Source organism: Notolepis coatsorum (assembly GCF_963971535.1).
Source record: "Notolepis coatsorum genome assembly, chromosome: 17".
Taxonomy (NCBI): domain Eukaryota; kingdom Metazoa; phylum Chordata; class Actinopteri; order Aulopiformes; family Paralepididae; genus Notolepis; species Notolepis coatsorum.
This window is the reverse complement of record NC_140181.1, coordinates 79,434,315-79,455,988: the sequence shown is the minus strand read 5'-3', so window position 1 is coordinate 79,455,988 and position 21,674 is coordinate 79,434,315. Positions and strand designations below refer to the sequence as shown.

At 45.8% G+C, this 21,674-nt stretch overlaps 2 protein-coding genes across 2 annotated transcripts; one reads left to right on the top strand and one right to left on the bottom strand.

Annotated features, from left to right (window-relative positions):
- Positions 1 to 6,627: 6,627 nt before the first annotated feature.
- On the top strand, positions 6,628 to 17,125 carry LOC311243612 (uncharacterized protein). Its single transcript, XM_084332903.1, has 4 exons — positions 6,628 to 7,033; positions 11,229 to 11,390; positions 13,437 to 13,664; positions 15,620 to 17,125. Exons 1-4 carry the CDS (start codon positions 7,021 to 7,023, stop codon positions 15,754 to 15,756), a joined length of 540 nt encoding a protein of 179 aa, XP_084189029.1. The 5' UTR covers positions 6,628 to 7,020; the 3' UTR covers positions 15,757 to 17,125.
- Positions 17,126 to 17,152: 27 nt separating this feature from the next.
- Positions 17,153 to 21,082, bottom strand: hyal3 (hyaluronidase 3; the record flags this gene model as incomplete). The annotated part of the gene is made up of 6 exons (XM_084333507.1): positions 17,153 to 17,467; positions 17,777 to 17,866; positions 18,049 to 18,175; positions 18,892 to 19,039; positions 20,022 to 20,448; positions 20,855 to 21,082. 6 exons carry the CDS (start codon positions 21,080 to 21,082, stop codon positions 17,153 to 17,155), a joined length of 1,335 nt encoding a protein of 444 aa, XP_084189633.1.
- Between the last annotated feature and the right edge of the window lie 592 nt (positions 21,083 to 21,674).

The following is a 21,674-nucleotide window of genomic DNA, read 5'->3' as shown; positions in this document are numbered from 1 at the left end:
CTGACACCACTGTGACAGATTCTCTACCTCTTCCAGGTAGGCCCTCTCGTCGTTGGCAGAGATCAGGCCCACCACTACTGTGTCATCAGCAAATTTGATGATTGTGTTGTTGTTCCGCTGTGCCACGCAGTCATGTGTGTACAGGGAGTAGAGGAGGGGGCTCAGAACACAGCCCTGGGGGGCCCCTATGTTGAGCGTGATGGATGAGGAGGTGCAGTTGCCTGCTCTTACCACCTGGGGTCTGCCCGTCAGGAAGTCCAAGACCCACTGGCAGAGGTCATAGTTCAAGCCCAGGTCCCTGAGCTTGGCTATGAGTTTGGAGGGGACTATGGTATTGAATGCTGAGCTGTAGTCGATGAACAGCATTCTCACATAGTTCCCCTGCCTCTTGTCCAGGTGTGATGCTGCTGTGTGCAGCACATGGGCTATGGCGTCCTCCGTGGACCTGTTGGGGCGATATGCAAATTGCAGGGGGTCCAGGTTGATGGGGAGGGAGGAACAGATGTAGCCCTTCACTAGCTTCTCAAAGCACTTCATGGCTATGGAGGTGAGGGCTACAGGGCGGTAGTCGTTGAGGCAAGCGGGCATAGATTTTTTGGGTACAGGGATGATGGTGGACTTCTTCAGACAGGTGGGGATGACAGCCTGTTCCAAGGACAGGTTGAAGATGTCAGTGAATACCGGGGCCAGTTGGTCGGCACAGACTTTTAGGACGCGGCCGGGGATGCCGTCCGGTCCTGCTGCCTTCCTGATATTCACTTTTTTAAAGATCCGTCTCACCTCAGGTCTGCATCCCCTTAACAATTGTGTGTATTGAGCCGTACTGTATTGTACCCATTCTGCAATCTGTTAAATAAAGTTTTCATTCATTCATTCTGAGCACTGTAACTGACCCAAAACTAAGAAGATCCTTGACTTATAGGTACAGACTAGCGAGCACAGCCTAGCCATCGAGAAAGGCTGCCATAGGCAGACCTGGCTCCCAAGAGAAGACAGACAGAGCTCCACTTCTTAACAACCTGCCCACTATACCAAGACATCAGAGACATATACTTCCCACAAATTGTAAACACCCAAAGAGACTTAGAAAACATGGCAAATAACTCAAAACTCCCATACCTGCTGGGAGAAATACAACAATGTGCAAACACAGCAGCACGATTTGTGAGCTGCTGTGAAAAGAAAAGGACATCTAATCGAATACAACCACCATAAACACTGTCAATCACACAAAAAAATCCTTCTGTACTGAACTGATTTATTCTGATTTCTCTGTTTGATTGTTTTGTTTTGTTTGGCTTTGGCAATGTAAATGTTTCCCATGTCAATAAAGCCCATTTGAATTGAATTGATTTTGATTAATAGAGAGACAGAGAGAGAGAGGGGGAGAGAGAGAGACAGAGGGGGGAGGGAGAGAGAGAGAGACAGAGAGAGAGAGCAAGAGAGAGGGAGAGAGAAGAGAGAGAGCGAGAGAGGGAGAGAGAGAGAGAGAGACAATTGGGTCAGACAGAGTCATTAATACATTTGCTATCGCACCAGCTAATGGGGATCCCTAATAAAATCAAATCAAATCAAATACATTTGGTGAAGAGGTGAGATTTGAGTAGTGATTTGAAGGAGTCCAGGGATGTAGCGTTGCGGATGTCTGGAGGGAGGGAGTTAGAGAGGGTGGGGGCGAGAAGGCTCTGGGACCGACAGTGCGCAGGTTGGTGGTGGGGATGGAGAGGATAGATAGAGAGATAGATAGAGAAAGAGAGAGAAAGAAAGAGAGAGGGAGGGAGATAGATAGACAGAGAGAGAGACAACTCACAGACTGTGTCACACATTAAGCATTTTTATTTCTTACGTTTTTAAACCACTAAGAACCTCATCCAATTAAACTAAATCAACTTAATCAAATAAAATGTCCCCCACATTTGAGGATAATGACTTCACAAAGATGTAAACAAATGTAAATAATAATAATAACACAAGTGTAACACTACAAAGTAGGTCTACCTACTGTGTGGCTACCAGGGCTCCCAGAGGTAGAGAGGCTGAGCAGTGCTAGTTCAAACCCTGGTACCGGCAGGAGGGTGTATTCCAGCTATAGCAACTGGAGGGTGGCTGGTATCTATGCTGTGCCCACCTTGAGCAAGACACTGAGCTCTTATGTCTTACCCTGGGGTGATATTTTTAAGTGCTCAGGATAATCACTGTGGGTGGCTGGGTGGGTGGCTTGTTTGGTTGGTATGTACAGTACGTGCATGGGTGGCTTTGCTCAGTCTCTTCCTCAGTCACATGGTTGGCAAAGCTGCAAAGCCAGATTCATGGTTCACACACACCCCGCGACTGCACAGTGCACCCTACCAAAGCACAACACCGCTAGTGCACTTGCTGAAGTATGAAAGCAGCTGGCGGTGGTTCTGAAAGCAGGTCTGTTATTTTATCATAGTGGTTCCTGAAATCAAGATGTCAGCAAATGGGAATATCGGCACAGCGTCGCTCATCTCCAATCAGTAATACAGTACAGATGGTTGTATGTTCGCTCAAGGCTCTATCCATATAACTCTGTATGATAGCATGTACAATAATGCTGTATATACCATATATATTTGTTCTTACCGTACTGTATATATATATATATATATATATCCCACTCTGTACATACCTGCATATAATCCTTTTTACATATCTGTAGATAGTATATCTAAATGGTAAATGGCTGCATTTATATAGCACTTTACAATTAGTTCCTCACATTTGATCCATTCACTCACAGGCGGCACCGCAGAGGCAACCATGTGTAGCACCCTGAATATTCGACTATTATTCAGAAGTGCTGACTTGCTTTTTATCTCCCCTTTGTGCACAAAGACATATTAACTAGTTTCCATTGATATTCCCTCGAACAATGACGCAGGTTTCTCCTTCTCTCACCGGCTGGAATATGGATTATAAACAGCAAACTGAATCATATTCTATCCACCCAGTGCTTCCTGTGGGGCTAGTTGGCGGTACCAGCAGGGGGCGGCGGTGGCAGGCGGAGCGTACGAGAGAAGCAGTGGAGAGAAGCAAGCAACGAGGAAGAGGGAATCACCTGGAGGTGAGGGGAACAGGAAGACCTCTTCGGCGTGGGATGTAGCCATGAACGGTCGCAGCTACAACGGGAGGTGCTTTGGAATAGCCCCGTTAAAGAAGTGAAGCCAGAGAGCCCCGCCGGAGCGAGCGACGGGTGATGAGACATACTTGCTAGTGACGGGTTATCCTAGAAGTATCCGTGATAGTGTGTGAGTAAGAGAAACCGAACCCAACGACTAACGTCTAAGCTAACGAGACTAACATCTAACGTTATCGGGTTATAGTAGTTACTGTGTGCGGTATATTAGCATGCCGCTAACGGCTCCGTCTGACTTGAGTAGACTACCGGGCGAGAGGCGCTGAAGAGACCGGTGGTGTAGCCAGCCACGTTGCGTTAACAGTATAACCGAATAGCAGGAGGGCTGTCTAGGACCCACAGAGTAGCTTCAGTTAAGGTAGGGCCAGATTATTGTCGCGCGTCGACCCAGCACCGGCCATCAGCAGTCTGTCTTCGCCGGCGTTCTGCATCTGCTCTGCACCGGCGGTCGTCAGCCCAGCACAGGAGTTCGTCCCGTCCAGCAGAGGTCGCCATCACCCAGCACGCGCTCTCAGCCCGCTACTGCTCCTTCTGCCCCACCCCGCTTGCTAGCGCCCGTGACGAGAGCGTTCGACGCCATCTTACCACCCGGACAGTGGTGGTGCGGCGAGGCCGCCATCTTGGTTGAGTACATTAGAGCTTCGGTGCTCAGGATCCTATTGCACAGTACACAGTGTGTCGCGGCCTACGGGCGAAGCTAATGGTTGCTAACCACAGTTCATAGGGGTACCCCATAAACATTACATGCCGGCATTAGTTTAGGACTTTTGTTAGGTAAAGTGGGCCCACCTTTTCATTTCCTTTGAGTGTGATAACGTGTATGGTCATGCCTCTTAATTTCCCGTCTCGTTGAACCTGTTTCTTCCTGGGGTACATTAATGCTGCCGTAATATGCAAAGCCTTAGAGGAAGGTATTATTGTATAAGTGTTATATATGTTATTATTATAATTATTAGTAATTAGGAATAATGATAGTATGGGGCGGCTAGGTGGTGTAGTGGGCAAGGCACTCGCCACCAGTGTGGAGACGCTAGGATTCGCGTGTTCGAATCCAGCTCTCCACATTGTTTTCAGTTTAGCTGGTCGTCCGCAGTAATACACATTGGCCGTATTACGGGGAGGGAAAACTGAAGGGTGGGGATCGAACGTTGTGAACAAGCGACTCCTACAAGTCGGTTGGTGCGCCTGCGCAGTAGAATCAGGAAGTGTCGGGGGCAGCATGAGCCTCCCACGCGTTACTCCTCGACACTGAGAGATCGAGCTGCGCAGGTGAAAAGATGCGACTGCTGTTACCTCAAGTACCGGAGGGGACTTGTGCTATGTATGACTTAGTCCACATTGCAGCCGGCTTGTGGGAGGCAAGAAACAGCGTTCGTGACAGGGGAGGGTTGAATTGGATGATACGAAATTGGGATGGGAGAAAAATATAGAAACGTGGGAGAAAAAGTGGATAAAAAAAAAAAGGGAATAATGATAGTATATGCCATTTGACTCACTGCCAGTAATACTTGTCACTGCCCAGTATAAGTAACACTAAACGAACTAAGACGGGAATTGTGTGTGTGCGTGTCCATTATTGAGTCTAACCCTAACCCTTTTTGATGCGGGTAATATTATTATTATTTAACCCTTTCTCCTTCCAGTCATTAAGGTCTCTAGTGGTTGTCGAGGGAGGGTACTGCTTGCGGGAGGAACGAATCTATTTATGCATATCAGTCACTAGGTGTGGGAGGGTTAACGGAGGTATTGAGGGAAGTGAGAGCGAGTGGGGGAGTACTGCTGACCGCCCCGGAGAGGCGAGGAAGACCAGAGTACCAAACCAGGTAAATCCCGGGCCCCATTCACTCCCACTACCAGGCCCCAGTTTGACGCTCCAGGCCCAAAGACGAGGGTGCAGTCAGACGGAGCTCTACTGCGTCCAGCTACCTTGTGACTGCCAGCAACCGTTCCCACAAAGCAGGGATAATCCACCCTGCTACACATGCAAGGTGCCAACCATCTGTAGAATTTTGGGGTTAAGTGTCTTGCTCAAGGACACTTCGACACACTGCCCGGGAGGAGCGGGAATCAAACCGCTAACCTCCGGATTACCAGACGACTGCTCTACCTCCCAAGCCAGTACTGTACATATCCCTTACCTACTCTACTAAATTTAGTTACACTACTGCCAGTATGACTACTATGATACAGTCTTTACACCTGTATCACTGTACATATTGGTATTACAACACTGTACATCTCATTAGCACTACACCCATCAGTACTAATTTATATATTTTATACCCAGTTGAATCACCTAATATGTCTTTACTACTATGCACTCAAGACTGTAGCACCCAAGTTCAACACTGTTTACATTGTTACTCAGCTGAAAGAGTTGTACCCTTCCTGCTGACCTGTTGTACAGAACTTGTAAGTCGCTTTGGATAAAAGCATCAGCTAAATGACAAAATGTAAATGTAAATGTAAACAGTAAATTAAGTTTGAGTAAAATGTACGCAGTTTGAGTAAAATTTACTCTGCGAAATTTACTGTACATTGTGTATTGCTGTTGCACTTTACTGTTACATTTGCACTCTGGTTGGATGCCAAACTTATTTCCGTTGTATTGTACATGTGCTGTATAATGACAATACATTTGAATCTAATTGAAAGTATTAAATTGTCCATTCTATACTCTGTCTATTCTAATTTACTGTCTATTCTATTTTACTAACTATTGTATTGCACTGCACTTTATTTCACCCCACTATTGCACTATTGTCTATTATATTTTACTCTTTTATTACTGTCTATTTATGTGTATCAGTGATAATCAAACCGTAAACAAAGAGGCCTAATATGAAAAACGATGCGCTTTAATGTTCTATGCCTTTTCTTGACTTTGTCTATTTTATGCTTGTTTTATACTTATTCTATGTCTGCACTTTATGCATTGCTCTTGATCTGCCAATTTTGTGCTCATTTTATGCCTGTCTTTTTTTATTTATATTTTTTACTGCTGGGAAGCACTTTGAGCTGCAATTCTTGTATGAAAGGTGCTATAAAGTTTTATTATATTATTATTATTATAATATGTGAAGTTCCAGTCTAAACCGTATGGTGACTGTGTTGGTGTTCCTACCACTCACAGCTACAGTACTGTTTACTTCTTTTCACCCCTCCCTAATGATTGAGTCATCCTTTGGACCAGTGTCTAATAATATACCCTGGTCTCTGCTGCTATTCAGGGCTGCCAGGTGGCGGGTAGGGTGGGAGAGGGAAGAGGGTATTCTCTCTCTCTCTCTCTCTCTCTCTCTCTCTCTCTCTCTCTCTCTCTCTCTCTCTCTCTCTCTCTCTCTCTCGCTCTCTCACACACACATCTCTCTCATATCTCTGAAGGATAGGAGAGGGGCTTGGGTTGGGCACTGGGGCGCTACTAGGGCGCACAAATACACACACATACTGTAGAGTGGGTGGGGGTTTGGGAACGGCAGTAAGTCGCTGCTATACAGTAGTTGCTCGCTGTCTCACCCCACACAAACACACACAAAGTCTGGGAGAGAGACGCTGGTACGTCATGAGACGTTGGGAGAGTTTGCTTTAAATCCTGGAGCTGTTTCTGTGCTACAACAAGACATATTCTGGAATATCTCAACTGGAATAACTATTCAGAAGAAGATCAAACAAGACGACCAAAGGATTGTTTTCTTCTGCTACTGTGTGGGTCTTGGGTCTCGTACTTGTGGCCTGAGATTAACTCCTAAATGTATTTTGGGTTGGTTGACATGTTTGGAGACCTGGGTGCTGCTAGCTGACACAGTTCAGGAGCTACAGTGAAGTGGACATTTAGAAACTGACAGCCTGTCTCTCCTGTAGGTGTCATGGTGAGAGAAGGTGAGTGCTGCAGCAGAGATGACACTGAGATAGGTGGTTCTGGTTCAGTTCATTGTTGATGATCTGTTGGCTCTATTCATAATCCTATATTCATACAAAAGTGTTGGACAGTCGACAGTGTCTCCCGTGGGTACACAGTGTTTCCATGAACCTGGGACATTGTCAAGTGTCAAAAGAAAGTGTATTTTGAGAGTCAGATGATGCGATGCACTGTATCCTGTCTAGTGGGATGCACTTGTACACAGGGGTGGAAAGTAACTAAGTATTTTTACTCAAGTACAGTACAATTTCGAGCTACTTGTACTTTACATGAGTATTTTCATTTTAGCAAACTTTATACTATATATTCACTCTACTATAATTCAAAGGAAATATTGTACTTTTTACTCCACTACATTTATCTGAACCCAGTTACTTTGAAGAAAATGATTTTGCATTGAAAACATGGCAAACATTTATGAAGATTATGTACTTTCACATTTGAAATTTAAATTTCAAGAGCAGCATAACTAGACCACATACCACTTTAACATAACCTTTAATCAGAGCAGTATAACCGGACCACATACCACTTTAACATACATTTTAGAGGTCAATGGATCGAGGGTTGAAAGCTCCCAAGCACTGGAATACAAAAACGTTATGTAGAATGCATACTTTTAGATACTTAAGTACATTCAATAGAAAATACTTCTCTACTTTTACTTAAGTAGAATTTGAATTATGGAGGACTTTTACTTTCACCAGAGTACTCATTTATCTGGGTACTTCTACTTTTACTTGAGTAAAGGAACTGTGTACTTCTTCCACCACTGCTTGTACACCTACTTCACTCCACAGATACAGCCATTCTGCCCTACTAAGGCCTTAACTTCAGTTCCTATAGTTTGCCTTTGTAGGGTAGTACTGATATAGTAGTATTAGTACATACACATTTAGAGTATTCATATACAATTATTATACATGTAGAGTGGTACATACAGTATAGCCTATAGTGGTAAAAAATCTAAATACACAGATCGAGGGGTAGGCTACTCTGCTGTAGAAAGGCACACGACGGTAACAGAAGTTACAGCTTTTTGCCTTTGTAGATCAGTATCGCCTCGTGACTCGTGAGCCAGCCATCTTAGCTCAAACTACACGTACCTGACAACTTGTTTACCTACTATTACAGTAAGTCAGGCTGGGAAATGAACACCAGACAAATGCTGGTACATTTAGACAGTGACCGGTAAGTGTGTCACCCTACCAGGCTGGTAACCACCGTCGTTGAGAGATCCTGCTCTATTCTAAAACCCTAGGATGGCATCATAGCAAAAGTGTCTGGTTAACTTAGGGACTTACCGCTTACGGAGAGTACCTCCGTGGAACACGCCAACATTATGGGAAATGTAGAGGTGTTTTTGGCCAACAGCTAGGTTAGCTGGTTTGTATCCGCTTCCATTCATTTGTGCTAAGCTAGGCTAGCCTGCAGCCGGGGGAGCATGTCTATGTTCCCCGGGTCCTATGTTCCCCGGGTCCTATGTTCCCCGATTGATTGATTGATTGATTGATTGATTGATTGATTGATTGATTGATTGATTGAAAATGTCAGACCACCAGCCCTGATTCCAAACTCTAACCTCAACCAACTTCGAAAGAGGGCCTAAGCTTAACCAGTTCGAAACAAGGCGGACATTAATAATTAATAAAATAATAAAAATGTATAAAATTTTCAATCAATTAATCAATCAATCGGGGAACATAGGACCCGGGGAACATAGGACCCGGGGAACATAATTTATGGATGATCCCGCAGCCGGATAGCTTTCTACTGAACGCACAGAGAGAAAATTGGCATCGATCTTCTTGTCTGAAGTATATTTCCCATAATGTTGGCATGTAAAACCAAGATATTCTACATTTTCTTCATGAAGTATAATGAAATCAGCATATAGCAATACTTTCCCCCATCAAAGTTAATCAATTTAGCTCCTTAGCTGCTCATCTTGTTATCTCCATTTGTATGATAAATCTACACTTTATAATGACATTCACAAGCTCTATTATTAGGTTATACAGTTTAAGCGCCACGGCAAGGGCATCAACTACTGCTGTAGAGCGTGAGGAAATAAATTAGTTTCCTGCCTTGAAGATCTACAGTAAGTCCAGGATTTCCTTGAAGACCTAAGTCCAGGATTTCCTTGAAGACCTACTGTATGTTCATGCCTTCCATGAAGACCTTAGTCCGGGCCATCCTTGAAGACCTTAGATCAGGCTTTCCTTGAAGACCTTAGTTGAGACTTTCTTTAAAGACTTTAGTTCAGGCATACTGTACCTTGAATACCCAAGTTAAGGATTTCTTTGAAGATCTTAATTCAGGATTTCTTTGAAGATCTTAGTTCAGGATTTCCTTGAAGATCCATGTTAAGGATTTCTTTGAAGATCTTAGTTCAGACTTTCCTTGGAGACCTAAGTTGAGGCGTTCCATGAAGACCTTAGTTCAGGCTTTCCACGAAGACCTTAGTTCAGGCTTCCCCAACCTTGGAATCAGGACCCCTCATATAAAAATAAAAAAAATAAAAATAAGAGTTATTTGAAAGTTGTAATCAGACAAAAATTACTAATAATATTTGGTCAATTCTGTTTGGGGGGGTGGGCTGTCTTTTTGGAGTTGTTCTCCCTGTGTTTGCAGGGGTTTCCTCAAGGCACTCTGGTTTCCTCCCACACCATAAAAGACTTGCATGGTAGGTACAGACTTCCACTGCATTAGAACTGGAGTTGGTCCCTGGACACAGGACTACGGATGCCCACTGCTCCCAATGAGTTAGAATGGGTTAAATGCTCCTGGTATATGTAAAGATGTACTTTATTCTAATTATAATCCTTTGAGTCAGTTAACTGTCTAGTCATGTACCCAGCCAACCTTCTTCTGTGCCATGGGTTCACATTCCTGGAGCCTGTTGACATCATGGGCTTGATAACCTGCACTAAGAATAGCTGTGGATAAGTAGGCTGGACATAACTGGCCTGCTGTCTGTCTGTCTGTCTGTCTGTCTGTCTGTCTGTCTGTCTGTCTGTCTGTCTGTCTCTCTGCCTGCCTGTCTGTCTCTATCTGACTGTCTGTATCTATCTATCTATCTATCTATCTATCTATCTATCTATCTATCTATCTATCTATCTATCTATCTATCTATCTATCTATCTATCTATCTATCTATCTATCTATCTATCTATCTATCTATCTATCTATCTATCTATCTATCTATCTATCTATCTGTCTGTCTGTCTGTCTGTCTGTCTGTCTGTCTGTCTGTCTGTCTGTCTGTCTCTATGTGTCTGTCTCTATCTGTCTATCTGTATCTGTCTGTCTCTATGTGTCTGTCTCTGTGTCTGTCTCTATCTGTCTGTCTCTATGTGTCTGTCTCTATCTGTCTGTCTGTATCTGTCTGTCTCTATCTGTCTGTCTCTATGTGTCTGTCTGTATCTGTATGTCTGTATCCGTCTCTCGTCCTCCTTCTCTCACTCATTAACACTCAGCTCTGCTCATAAATTATTGTACAGTGAAGATTAGCAGCAGCTCCTGTTGCTTTTGTAGTTTTATGGTTTATTCTTCCTGTTTCATTCTCTTTCTTTCTTTCTCTGCGTCACAGAGACAGACTGATGGACACGCAGACAGACAGACACACACACACACACACACACACACACACACACACACACACACACACACACACACACAGACTGATGGACACGCAGACAGACAGACAGACAGACAGACAGACAGACAGACAGACAGACAGACAGACAGACAGACAGACAGACAGACAGACAGACACACACACACACACACACACACACACACACACACACACACACACACACACACACACACACACACACTCCTTCAGTGTCTCTTACCACCCCTGTTTTTCAAACATGCAGAATATCTTCCATCTTCCATCCCTACCTTTTAATTCCGTAACTCCCTCCCTCTCTCCCTTCTTTCTCTCTCTCCTCTCCTGTCCTCCTTTCTCGTCCCAACCCCTCTCTTCCAGAGGAGCAGAGGACAAAGCCAGGTCTTCCTCTGACCACACTCCACTAGCTCTGCATTCATCCCTCCTCAGAAATTATTTTTATTTTATTTTACGTCGTAGAGAAAAAAAGTGGTCATCTCTTTATCTCCGACAGACATCTTCTACCTCCCTCTCCACAGGACCAGGAGAAGACCAGGACCAGGACCAGGAGAAGCCTTCTTCCTCCCCAGGCACGCCTCCTTTCTACAGAGTTAGCGAGAGAGACATGACGGAGATCGAGCTGCACACCGTGGACTCCATCAACGACCTCCACCGCATACACTCAGAACACAGCCACAAAGGTACATACACACATACACACACACACACACACACACACGCAAACTCATATACATACATACACACACATACACTGACTCATCATTGTTTTTGATGAGGCCCACCACTATTGTCTGCAAACTTTTTTTCTTTATCCACTTTTTCTCCTATTTTTCTATTTTTCTCCCATCGCAATTTCGTGATTCCAATTCTTCCCTCCCCTGTCTTGAACGTTGCTAGACTATGCCTCCCACTGGTCGGCTGTAGTGAGGATAGAAGCCTTGCCTCACGTGTCCCCTCCGGTACACGAGGAGGCAGCCTGTCGCATCTTTTCACCAGACAGCTCGAACTCTCAGTGGCGAGGAGTAACGCGTGGGAGGCTCACGCTGCCCCCGATACTTCCTGATTCTGCTTCACCCAACTGACCTGTAGGAGTCGCTGTCCACAACGTCCAATCCCCACCCACCGGCTTTCCCACCCTCTAACATTGCCAATTGTTTTAGTATGACGGCCGGCCAAGCCGGTAGCAACGCCGAGAGCTGGGCTCGATACCAGCATCTCCTGCGTTAGTGGCGAGTGCCTTGCCCACTGCGCCACTCAGCCACCTATTGTCTGCAAACTTGATAATGGTGTTGGTGCCATGTATAGGAGTGCAGTCATGGGTGAATAGGGAGGAGAGGAGAGGGCTCAGCACACAGCGGTGTTCAGGGTGAGAGTGGAGGAGGTGAGATTCTCTAATCTTACATACTGGGATCTGTTGGTTAGGAAGTCTAGTTGCAGACAGAGGGGTTAATGTTGAGGTCCTTGGTTTCCACAAGGTCACCAAGTTTGGACATGAGTTTGGAGGGGATGATGGTGTTGAATGCGGAGCTGAAGTCGATGAACAGCATTCTCACATGGGTGTTGCTCATATCCAGGTGGGAGAGGGTGGAATGTAGCGCTGAGGAGATAGCGTCCTCCGTGCTCCTGTTCTCACGGTAGGCGAATTGGTGTCTGTCCAGTGAGGGTGAAAGGCCAGATTTGAGGTGAGCCAGGAGCAGCCTCTCGAAGCACTTCATGATGATGGAGGTGAGTGCAACAGGGCGGAAGTCATTGAGGCTCGTGGCAGAGGAGTGTTTCAGCACTGGCACGATGGAGGTGGTTTTAAAGCACGCTGCCACTGCCTGGGCTAGTGACAGGTTGAAGATGACAGTTAAGACCCCGGACAGCTGCTCAGTGCAGTCAGTGCTTGAGCACATGGCCGGGGATGCCATCAGGTGAGGTGGGTTTATAGTGTGTGATGCTCTGCCATTATGCGTCGGGGGTCAGAGTTCTTCAACCCTTGGCTTGTGGCCGTGCTTGGCTCGCTTGATTTCCCTATTCAGGTTAGCCGTAAACCAGATCTAAAAGCGATGACATCCGTTATATACAACCTACCTATCTGGTTAACATCAGCTATATACAGTACATGTGTTATTAGGATAGCCATGGAGCAAGACACCTCACTAGAATTGACCTCAACTGTGGAACTGCTATCTGACAGCTGTGCACACTGTTCCAATTCTACTTCTACAGTTGTGAATGATCTCTTAAATTGGCACAGGTATTTCATGCCAAACTTCTTTTCATTGTACTGTACTTGTGCTGTATGATGAGAATACATCTTAATCTAATCTAAAACCATATTGGTGTAACAGGAGAGTCACTCTTCCAAAAACAACATATTCATATGAAACATATTCCCACATGTTCATCCTTGCCCAGCTGTGTCTTTGTTCATCCAAGAACAGGCTGATTGGCCCTGTAGTACGAGTGATATAACACACACGCACGTTGCACGTCGCACTGACCTGACCTGACCTCCGGGCTGCGCTCTCTGGCGGACATAATACCTCTCAGACATAATAAAACAATAACAAAATAATAATAACAATATTTCTGTAATCTGATCCTTATTATTTATCTGTGTCCATCCTCTTCCGAACATTACTGTGTAGTGCTATTGAAAACAGTCCCCCCGGGGATGATGTCTTATCTTACCTAAATGAGAAGATTCAGTAAAAACATTGTTTTTATGTCATTCATTCCAGGCAACAAGCACTCGCGCCCGTCCACCCAAACACCCTCCCCCAATGGAAACCTCCACAGACCTGGACTGACAGGTGTCGAACACAGACACCATCCAATCAGCAGCAAATGGCAGAGCCGCTTGCAGGATATGTTGAGGCCCAGCTCGTCTCGTTCTTACATGTACGCGATGGGCTGTGGAATCATTGCTCTACTGCTCCTGGCAGTAATACTCATCTTCTACTTTCTAGGTGAGAGATGGCTTGAGTATTAAAGGAACACGGCAACATTATGGGAAATGCGCTTACTGTTTTCTCCAGAGACAGACAAAAAGATACCAGTTTCCTCTCTGTGCATTCAGTAGAGAGCAAGCTAGCCTAGCGTAGCACAAATGAAAGGAAACGGATAATGGACCATTAGCATAGCTTAAAACCTTTGGAGAGGTGTATTTGGCCAATGGCTAGGCTAGGTGGTCTGTATCCACTTCCTTTAATTTGTGCTAGGCTAGGCTAGGCTAGCTTGCAGCCGGATAGCTTTCTACTGAATGCATAGAGAGGAAATTGATATCTATCTTCTTGTCTGACTCTGGAGAAGACGGTAAACGCATTTCCCATAATGTTGGCATGTTCCTTTAACCCTTTCACTACCACACTACAAAGGGTTAACCTTTCACTACCACACTACATGAGGTTAACCCTTTCACTACCACATTACATAAGGTTAACCTTTCACTACCACACTACAAAGGGTTAACCCTTTCACTACCAGCTACATAAGGTTAACCTTTCACTACCACACTACAAAGGATTAACCCTTTCACTACCACACTACATACGGTTAACCCTTTCACTACCACACTATAGAAGGTTATCCCTTTCACTACCACACTACAGAAGGTTAACCCTTTCACTACCACACTACAGAAGGTTAACCTTTCACTACCACACTACAGATGGTTAACCTTTCATTACCACACTACCGACGGTTAACCCTTCACTACCACACTACAGAAGGTTAACCTTTCACTACCACACTACAGAAGATTAACCTTTCACTACCACACTACAGAAGGTTAACCCTTCACTACCACACTACAGCAGATTAACCCTTCACTACCACACTACAGAAGGTTAACCTTTCACTACCACACTACAAAGGGTTAATCTTTCACTACCACACTACATAAGGTTAACCTTTCACTACCACACTACAACGGGTTAACCCTTTCACTACCACATTACATAAGGTTAACCTTTCACTACCACTACAAAGGGTTAACCCTTTCACTACCACACTACAGGTTAACCTTTCACTACCACACTACATAAGGTTAACCCTTTGACTACCACATTACATAAGGTTAACTTTTCACTACAGAAGGTTAAACTTTCACTACCACACTACAGAAGGTTAACCTTTCACCCCCCCTCATCCGCAGTAGTGCAAAACAAGGTACAAGCCACGACGCCCCGCCCACGCACAGTAAAACCTAGTCCAAGCCACGAAGCCCCGCCTCAAACCTAGTCCAAGCCACGAAGCCCCGCCCAGACGTTGGGCTTGCGGCTCTGCAGATATACCCTATGCCTCTACTTTAAAGGCAGCGCAAGAGTCCTTCTGCGTTTCTCTGATTGGCCGCGACGCCCCACGCGACAACGCCGCCGCGCGAGAGAGCGGCAGTGCGGAAATAGGCTGCATTCTATTGCCATGCTCTGTGACAAACTCTAACCTTAACCAACTCCGAAACAATGCCTAAACTTAACCTTAACCAACTCCGAAACAATGCCTAAACTTAACCCTAACCTTAACCAACTCCGAAACAATGCCTAAACTTAACCCTAACCTTAACCAACTCCGAAACAATGCCTAAACTTAACCCTAACCTTAACCAACTCCGAAACAATGCCTAAACTTAACCGGCGAAAGAATGCAAGTTAAAGGGATTCGAACTTGTCACCAACAAGCGGTGCGCAGGTTCCACAGCAAGGCGGCAAGCAAGTTGAGCTAACCGTCGATGTTAAAAGAGGGGGGATTACGGCTGCATAATGCCGCGGCAGACGCGCGGCGGCGTTGTCACGTGGGGCGTCGCGGCCAATCAGAGAAACGCGGAAGGACTCTTGCGCTGCCTTTAAAGTAGAGGCATACCCTATTATTGGATAGTTTGACTGAGACAGATAACTGAATGTTTCACTATGTGTTCCCTCTCCAGTCCAGCAGGGCGGCGCTCTCCAGACTCTGACTGAGGCAGTGAGAGAGAAGCAGGCTGTTTCCATGACGTTAACACAGCTGATCCAGGAACTACAAGCACTGAGACACAACCTGACCACCCTGAGAGGAGGCACCTGAGCAACACACACACACACAGACTCAGATAGATAGATACATACATTGCATGCACAGCACACACACACACAAACTCACATATAGATAGATAGATACATGCATGCACACACACACGCACACACTCACATATAGATACATGCATGCACGCACGCACGCACGCACACACACACACACATTGGGGGGAGCAGTTGTCTGGTAGTCCGAAGGTTCCCGGTTTGATTCCTGCTCCTCCCGGGCAGCGTGTCGATGTGTCCTTGAGCAAGACACTTAACCCCTAATTGCTCCCACACATGCCACAGACACATGCACAATCTACTGTGTTACTGAATCAACATGCTTGATTTGCCAAAGAAATATGAGAAGCAGTGACAATATGAGATTGTGGTGGGAGGTGTCTGAAAACTTTATTAGCAAACATTTCAATCGGTCTCTTATCCTCTACAGTGCCACTGATGTGACTATGTGTTGACTGCGTAGAGATACTGTAGATGGATAGAATAATTGTCACATTGAACAATTATACATATTCTGATTGCATTTGAAACTGGTTTATGATCAGAATTGTGAAAGAATACACGTTTGTACACAGGAAATACACTGTTAAAACAAGCCTTTTTGTTGGAAATACACTGTTAAAACATGCCTTTTTGTTGGAACTTCACTGTTAAAACATGCCTTTTTGTTAGAAATACACTGTTAAAACATGCCTTTTTGTTGGTTAAATGTATTCATGTCAGGAAATGTTCGTTTCTTCTGAGAAAATAGTCACAGGGTGATTATAAAGGGGATGAATTAAGCAAATAAGTAAGCAAAGCAAGCAATACGTTTCTTCCAATTATCTGAATGTGAAACTATGGCAGACTGTCAGAGAGAGTTTAATATGGTTTATAATATTGTTGTATAGTTAGTATATAACTCCAGATGTCCTTACCTCCAGCGGTACACACTTAATATGCATTGTTCAGTGTGGTTCATTAATAACATTTAATTGAAATTCACTTCTTGTTATCACATTCATTCAGACTCGCGAAAGACCAAAATGTTTGACGAATACATTGTATGATAATGAATCTCTATGTCTTTGCTGTCTATGAGAGATGCACTGGTACACAATCCACACGGGGAAACACCAAACTATTACACTAGATCAACCCAGAATGACTAGCCTCAACTGATGTGTTGCGTCTGCCTGCCTAGGTTGATTTTTAATAATCTTTCATTGAGGAATATCCATTTATTAGACAGGGCTGATGATGAGTCTGTCTCCGCCTCCATCGCCGTTGTCCTTTAATAAAGCTGTTGTTTCTGCTCTAATTAAAAACAAACCAACAGTACCTCCCGTCTGTTTTCTCTGTCTTGTGATGGATCAGTGTGGCTGCTCCCTGCCCTCAAACACACTCTAGTAGTTGTTGTCGGAGGAATATCGCCACTGACACCGTTCGCCGGTCCAGCCGGGGTAACACTGGCACAGGAAGTGGTCGTGGAACCCTCGACGTTCGCGGTGGTCGTCAGGGATGAAGTTGATCCGATCGGGGTCGGGGGTCGCGGGCGACGCCACCGAAGAGAACAGGCGACCGGAGCTGGGGCGGCGCCTGGCGCAGCGTCCGTTGCCATGGCAACGCTGCAGGCCACAGCGCCACGCGGCGCTTTTCAGGCTCTGGATGTAGCGGCCGAGGACAGAATGGATGTAGTCTCTTAACTGGATACAGTGACGCTGAGGGGAGAGAGGGTTTATAAGATATGTACACACACATACATACATATAGAAGTACATTCTAACAGCTAAATTATTCCCCTGGTACATCCACGACTTTATATACATACGGCTTATATACATACACACATAATGTACAACGTATACACACTTAAATAATTTAAAACACAGATCACACACATACATATAGAAGTAAATACCCACATGTATAACTCAACGCATAACTGATAAAGGGTTTATATACATACAGACATAACGTACAGGTAATACACTTATATAAATCATTTAAAACACACAGATCACACACACCTTTGACTTAGCAAACTTCAGTTCTCCCCACAGCACCACTCCTGCTGCTCCTAGCGCTGCACTCTCTCCTAGCGTGTGCTCCAGGTCTGTCTGCACGCACACACACACACACACACACACACACACACAGACACACACACAGGCAGGCAGACATACACAAACACACATATGTGGGAAAAAAACATTTGAAGCAAGCTTTATTCATCAAGGATAAACACAATACAGCTAAAAGCTCGTTTTCATTAAATGTGTGTGTGTGTGTGTCAACATACCTTACTGAGGAAGTTATGTGTGTGTATAAAAGCCAGTCTGGAGTAGGGCAGGACGGGCGTGGCGTGGGTGGTATTGTTGCTATGGCGCCACCGCGATGCCACTCTCAGAGCCTCCCGCAGCCGGTGTCTGTCAGAACAGAACCCAGAAACAACCCCATTCATTCACGTCTCATTCCTAATCAAAACGGTTGATCATGTGACCGAACAGATCGAGGTGACGTGGGACCAGTCAGCCAGAGGGGAATGTGTGTAATGTGTTCCTCTGAGTCTTGGTACCAGTCCAGAGACGCGCAGCAGCGTTCTGCACCAGCTGCAGGCGCCGCAGGGAGGCTGGTCTAGACCCACATATAAGGTAGGCCTGTCCCCGACTAAGGATTTGTATAGTCGACTTTGATTGGCCAAAATGTGCAGATAGTCGACTGGCTGTGGGGGGTGCTTAATGTCTGATAAAAAAATTGCATTCGACTGAGAGATTGGCAGTCGACTACGGCTCCTTTTGATCGATTAGTCGAGGTCAGCCCTAATATAAGGCATTACAGTAATCCAGCCTAGATGATACCAGAGCATGGATAACCCTCTCCAAAGCACTGGGAGAGAGGTAGGGCTTCACTTTGGCCAGGAGCCTCAGCTGGAAAAAGGACCCTTTTGCCGCGAGGGGGCCCTAAAACACCAGCAGAATCATTTAAGAAGGACTGATGTCCAAACACAATAACCTCCGTCTTATCATCATTCAGATGAAGGACATTCAAATGAGCATAAGCCAATGAATTTCTCGCAGAGAGTGTAACGATGGCCAATTTACAGACGTGTACAAGTGATGACAAGGTGTGTGTTGTTTTCTACCTGACCATCAGCGCTGCGTCCCGGGACCGCTCCAGGCGCGCAGGGAGGTAGATACTGGGGTAGAGGGCGGTGGACCGGCGCCACAGCCACGCCAGCCGGTCGTTCCGCTCACTGGTCCCCGGGTGACACAGTCCTGTGTAGTTACCTACTGTAGAACAGAGCAGGAATACTTCTGATGAAGCAATTAAAAGGCACAACCTGACAGCTTTAATTGGATGCATGTGGTCGTCTCATGTCATGGCCAGTCAGCGAGAAAGCTTAGACATCTGGTTGCAGATTACGTTTATTTTTATTATTTTTTTTACCCAGGGACAGTGCCCATTAATCAACATCTTCAGTTTCCACATCAATGTAAATGTGCCAGAATTAGCTAATGAGCTAGTTTCCATCTGTAGTCCCTGCCTACCATGCATGTCTTCATGGTGTGGGGGGAAACCGGAGTACCCAGAGGAAACCCACGTGAACACAGGGAGAACATGTACTCCACACAGAAATGCCCCCTGCTGGGGTTCGAACCCAGGACCTTCTTGCTCTCAGGCAGCAGTGCTAACCACTCTCATCAGGTAACGGACCTCCTGTTATACAGTTGTTGTGGCAGGCGTCATCGGTTAAAGGTGCTGTAGGTGGTATTTTTTGTTGTTGTTCAAATAATTGGTCTACGTGTTAAAATGATAGCTCTACACTCCGACAGCCATCACTGATATAGAGTGTCTGGTCAGTAACACAGGTCTACCAGTTCCTCCACTCTGCAGTAAACGGAAAATGTATTGTCTGGTATCTCGTTCTCACTTTATCCAATCAGGAGAGAGATTGGATAATGGTCTGACAAAAATACGAAATAAATTCAAATTCTAAGCAAATTGGGCTTTGGAAGATTTCTTGATATAAGTAAAAAATATCTAGAGTTCTAGTTCTAGATTGGATAAAGTGGGAAGGGATACCAGAACATGCAATCTTCTTTTTACTGCAGAGCGGAGAGACTGGGAGACCCATGTTACTGACTAAACACTCAATATCAGTGATGGCTGTCGTAATGTAGGGCTACTTGACACTGATTTTAACAATAAAACAGCACCTTTAATTGACCATGGTACCTGTGATGATTGTGAAAAGGGCTCATCACGGACTACCTGTCAGGTGACTGTTGTAGCAGTAGGGGAACCCGTAGTAACCCCAGAGACCCCGGGGGCGCTCCCTGGTCGCCAGGCGCAGCGTGTCCGACATGAACCCCCTCGCCGCCTCCTGGAACTCCCTCCGAGCCGCGGACGACACCTTCCACTCCGGCAGGTCCCCCCTCTCCCTGACCAGGGCCTTGGACTGCCGCCGGTACGCGTCCTTGGCGCCGAAGTTGTGTTCCCACAGGGGGCGCCACTCCTCCCAGTCGATGACGGCCAGCCCCTCGAAACCCGGACGGAGGAGGGCGGAGATCTGCGCCTCCGCGAGGGCGAGGTGAGCGTCGAGGTCGCCGAGCTGGGGCAGCCCCCCGTTGACCCTTTCGCCGTCCCGGGTCAGGTATGGATACTTCCCGAGGTGGTCCCGGTAGAAGATGGTCATTTTCTGGAACGTTTTCAAGGAGTTTAACATGAATGGGGTTATGTGTTCTTCCCGTGTCCACAGGGCTCGGATTTTTATGAGGCCATAAAATGTTTGTGTGAGCTCTTACACCCAAATGAGGTTTTAATTCTGGTGCAGACCTTCAAGCAATGCTAGAATATGAAGCTCATTTGGGTGTAAGAGCTCACACAAACATTGTATGGCCTCATAAAGTCAGAGCCCCATTCATTGTCTATGGAGCAGAGCAGGGTTCCCCGGGTTCCTGCTCGGATGTCTAGCTTTAGGAGAGTGGTGCGTGTTCACAAATACTGACTGCACTGTCAAGGGTAAGATCCCACAATTCCTCCCTGAGATAGAGACCGATAGAGACCAACACACACACACACACAGTCTCTCTCTCGTGAGTCACCTGCCCCTGGAAGTCCTGTCTCTGGTTGGCCACGATGTCGAAGTCGTGCAGGTCAAGGTGGACGTCGTACAGCCTGCTGCAGCGCTCGGTGGGCATGTTCCACACCACCACGAAGGGCCTCCCCTGGAGCACGGGCTCTGCTGCCGCCAGGGCGGGCTGGGGGAGGGAGGCCTGGGACGGGGGAGAGGTGAGGAGGAGGAGGAGGAGGAGGAGGGGGGACAGCACCATGGCTGCTCACACAATGATGGGCCCTGAGAGAGAGGGATAGAGAGAGAGATAGAGGGGTGATAGAGAGATGAGACCAGAGAGAGATATGAGACCAGAGAGATGAGACCAGAGAGAGAGAGAGAGGGATAGATAGAGATATATATATATATATATATATATAGAGAGAGAGATAGAGAGAGGGAGCGAGGGATAAAGAGGGGGTGGGGGAAAGAGATACACAAGCATAAACAGGATGAATAATCTTGTTTGAAGTCTTCACTAAACTTGATTATCTTACACACATTGTGTTCTACTGCAGTCTGTGTTGGGTAGTAATTCAAATAAATTAAGTTAGATTAAGCTGAGTTAAGTTCAGCCTTTATTAATCCTCTTGCATTTGACCCATCCTAACCATTCAGGAGCAGTAATGCGGAAACTCGACTAAACATGGAGAACAGTATGACGGAGATGAGAGGAAGAAACTGGCCACACAGCTACAGAGATCGCTAATGTCCCAGCAAAGTATTTTTAGAAAAGCCACAGAGGATGCTGCAGTTGAAGCAAGTTATGTGGTGAGTGAACCCCTTAATACGGACTGTATTAATCCATTTAT

Bases quoted from the DNA above. Each gene is read 5' to 3' on its own strand.
- LOC311243612 (XM_084332903.1), top strand. The intron at 11,391-13,436 runs GTACATACACAC...CATTCATTCCAG, and splicing joins CTCAGAACACAGCCACAAAG to GCAACAAGCACTCGCGCCCG. The intron at 13,665-15,619 runs GTGAGAGATGGC...TTCCCTCTCCAG, and splicing joins ACTCATCTTCTACTTTCTAG to TCCAGCAGGGCGGCGCTCTC.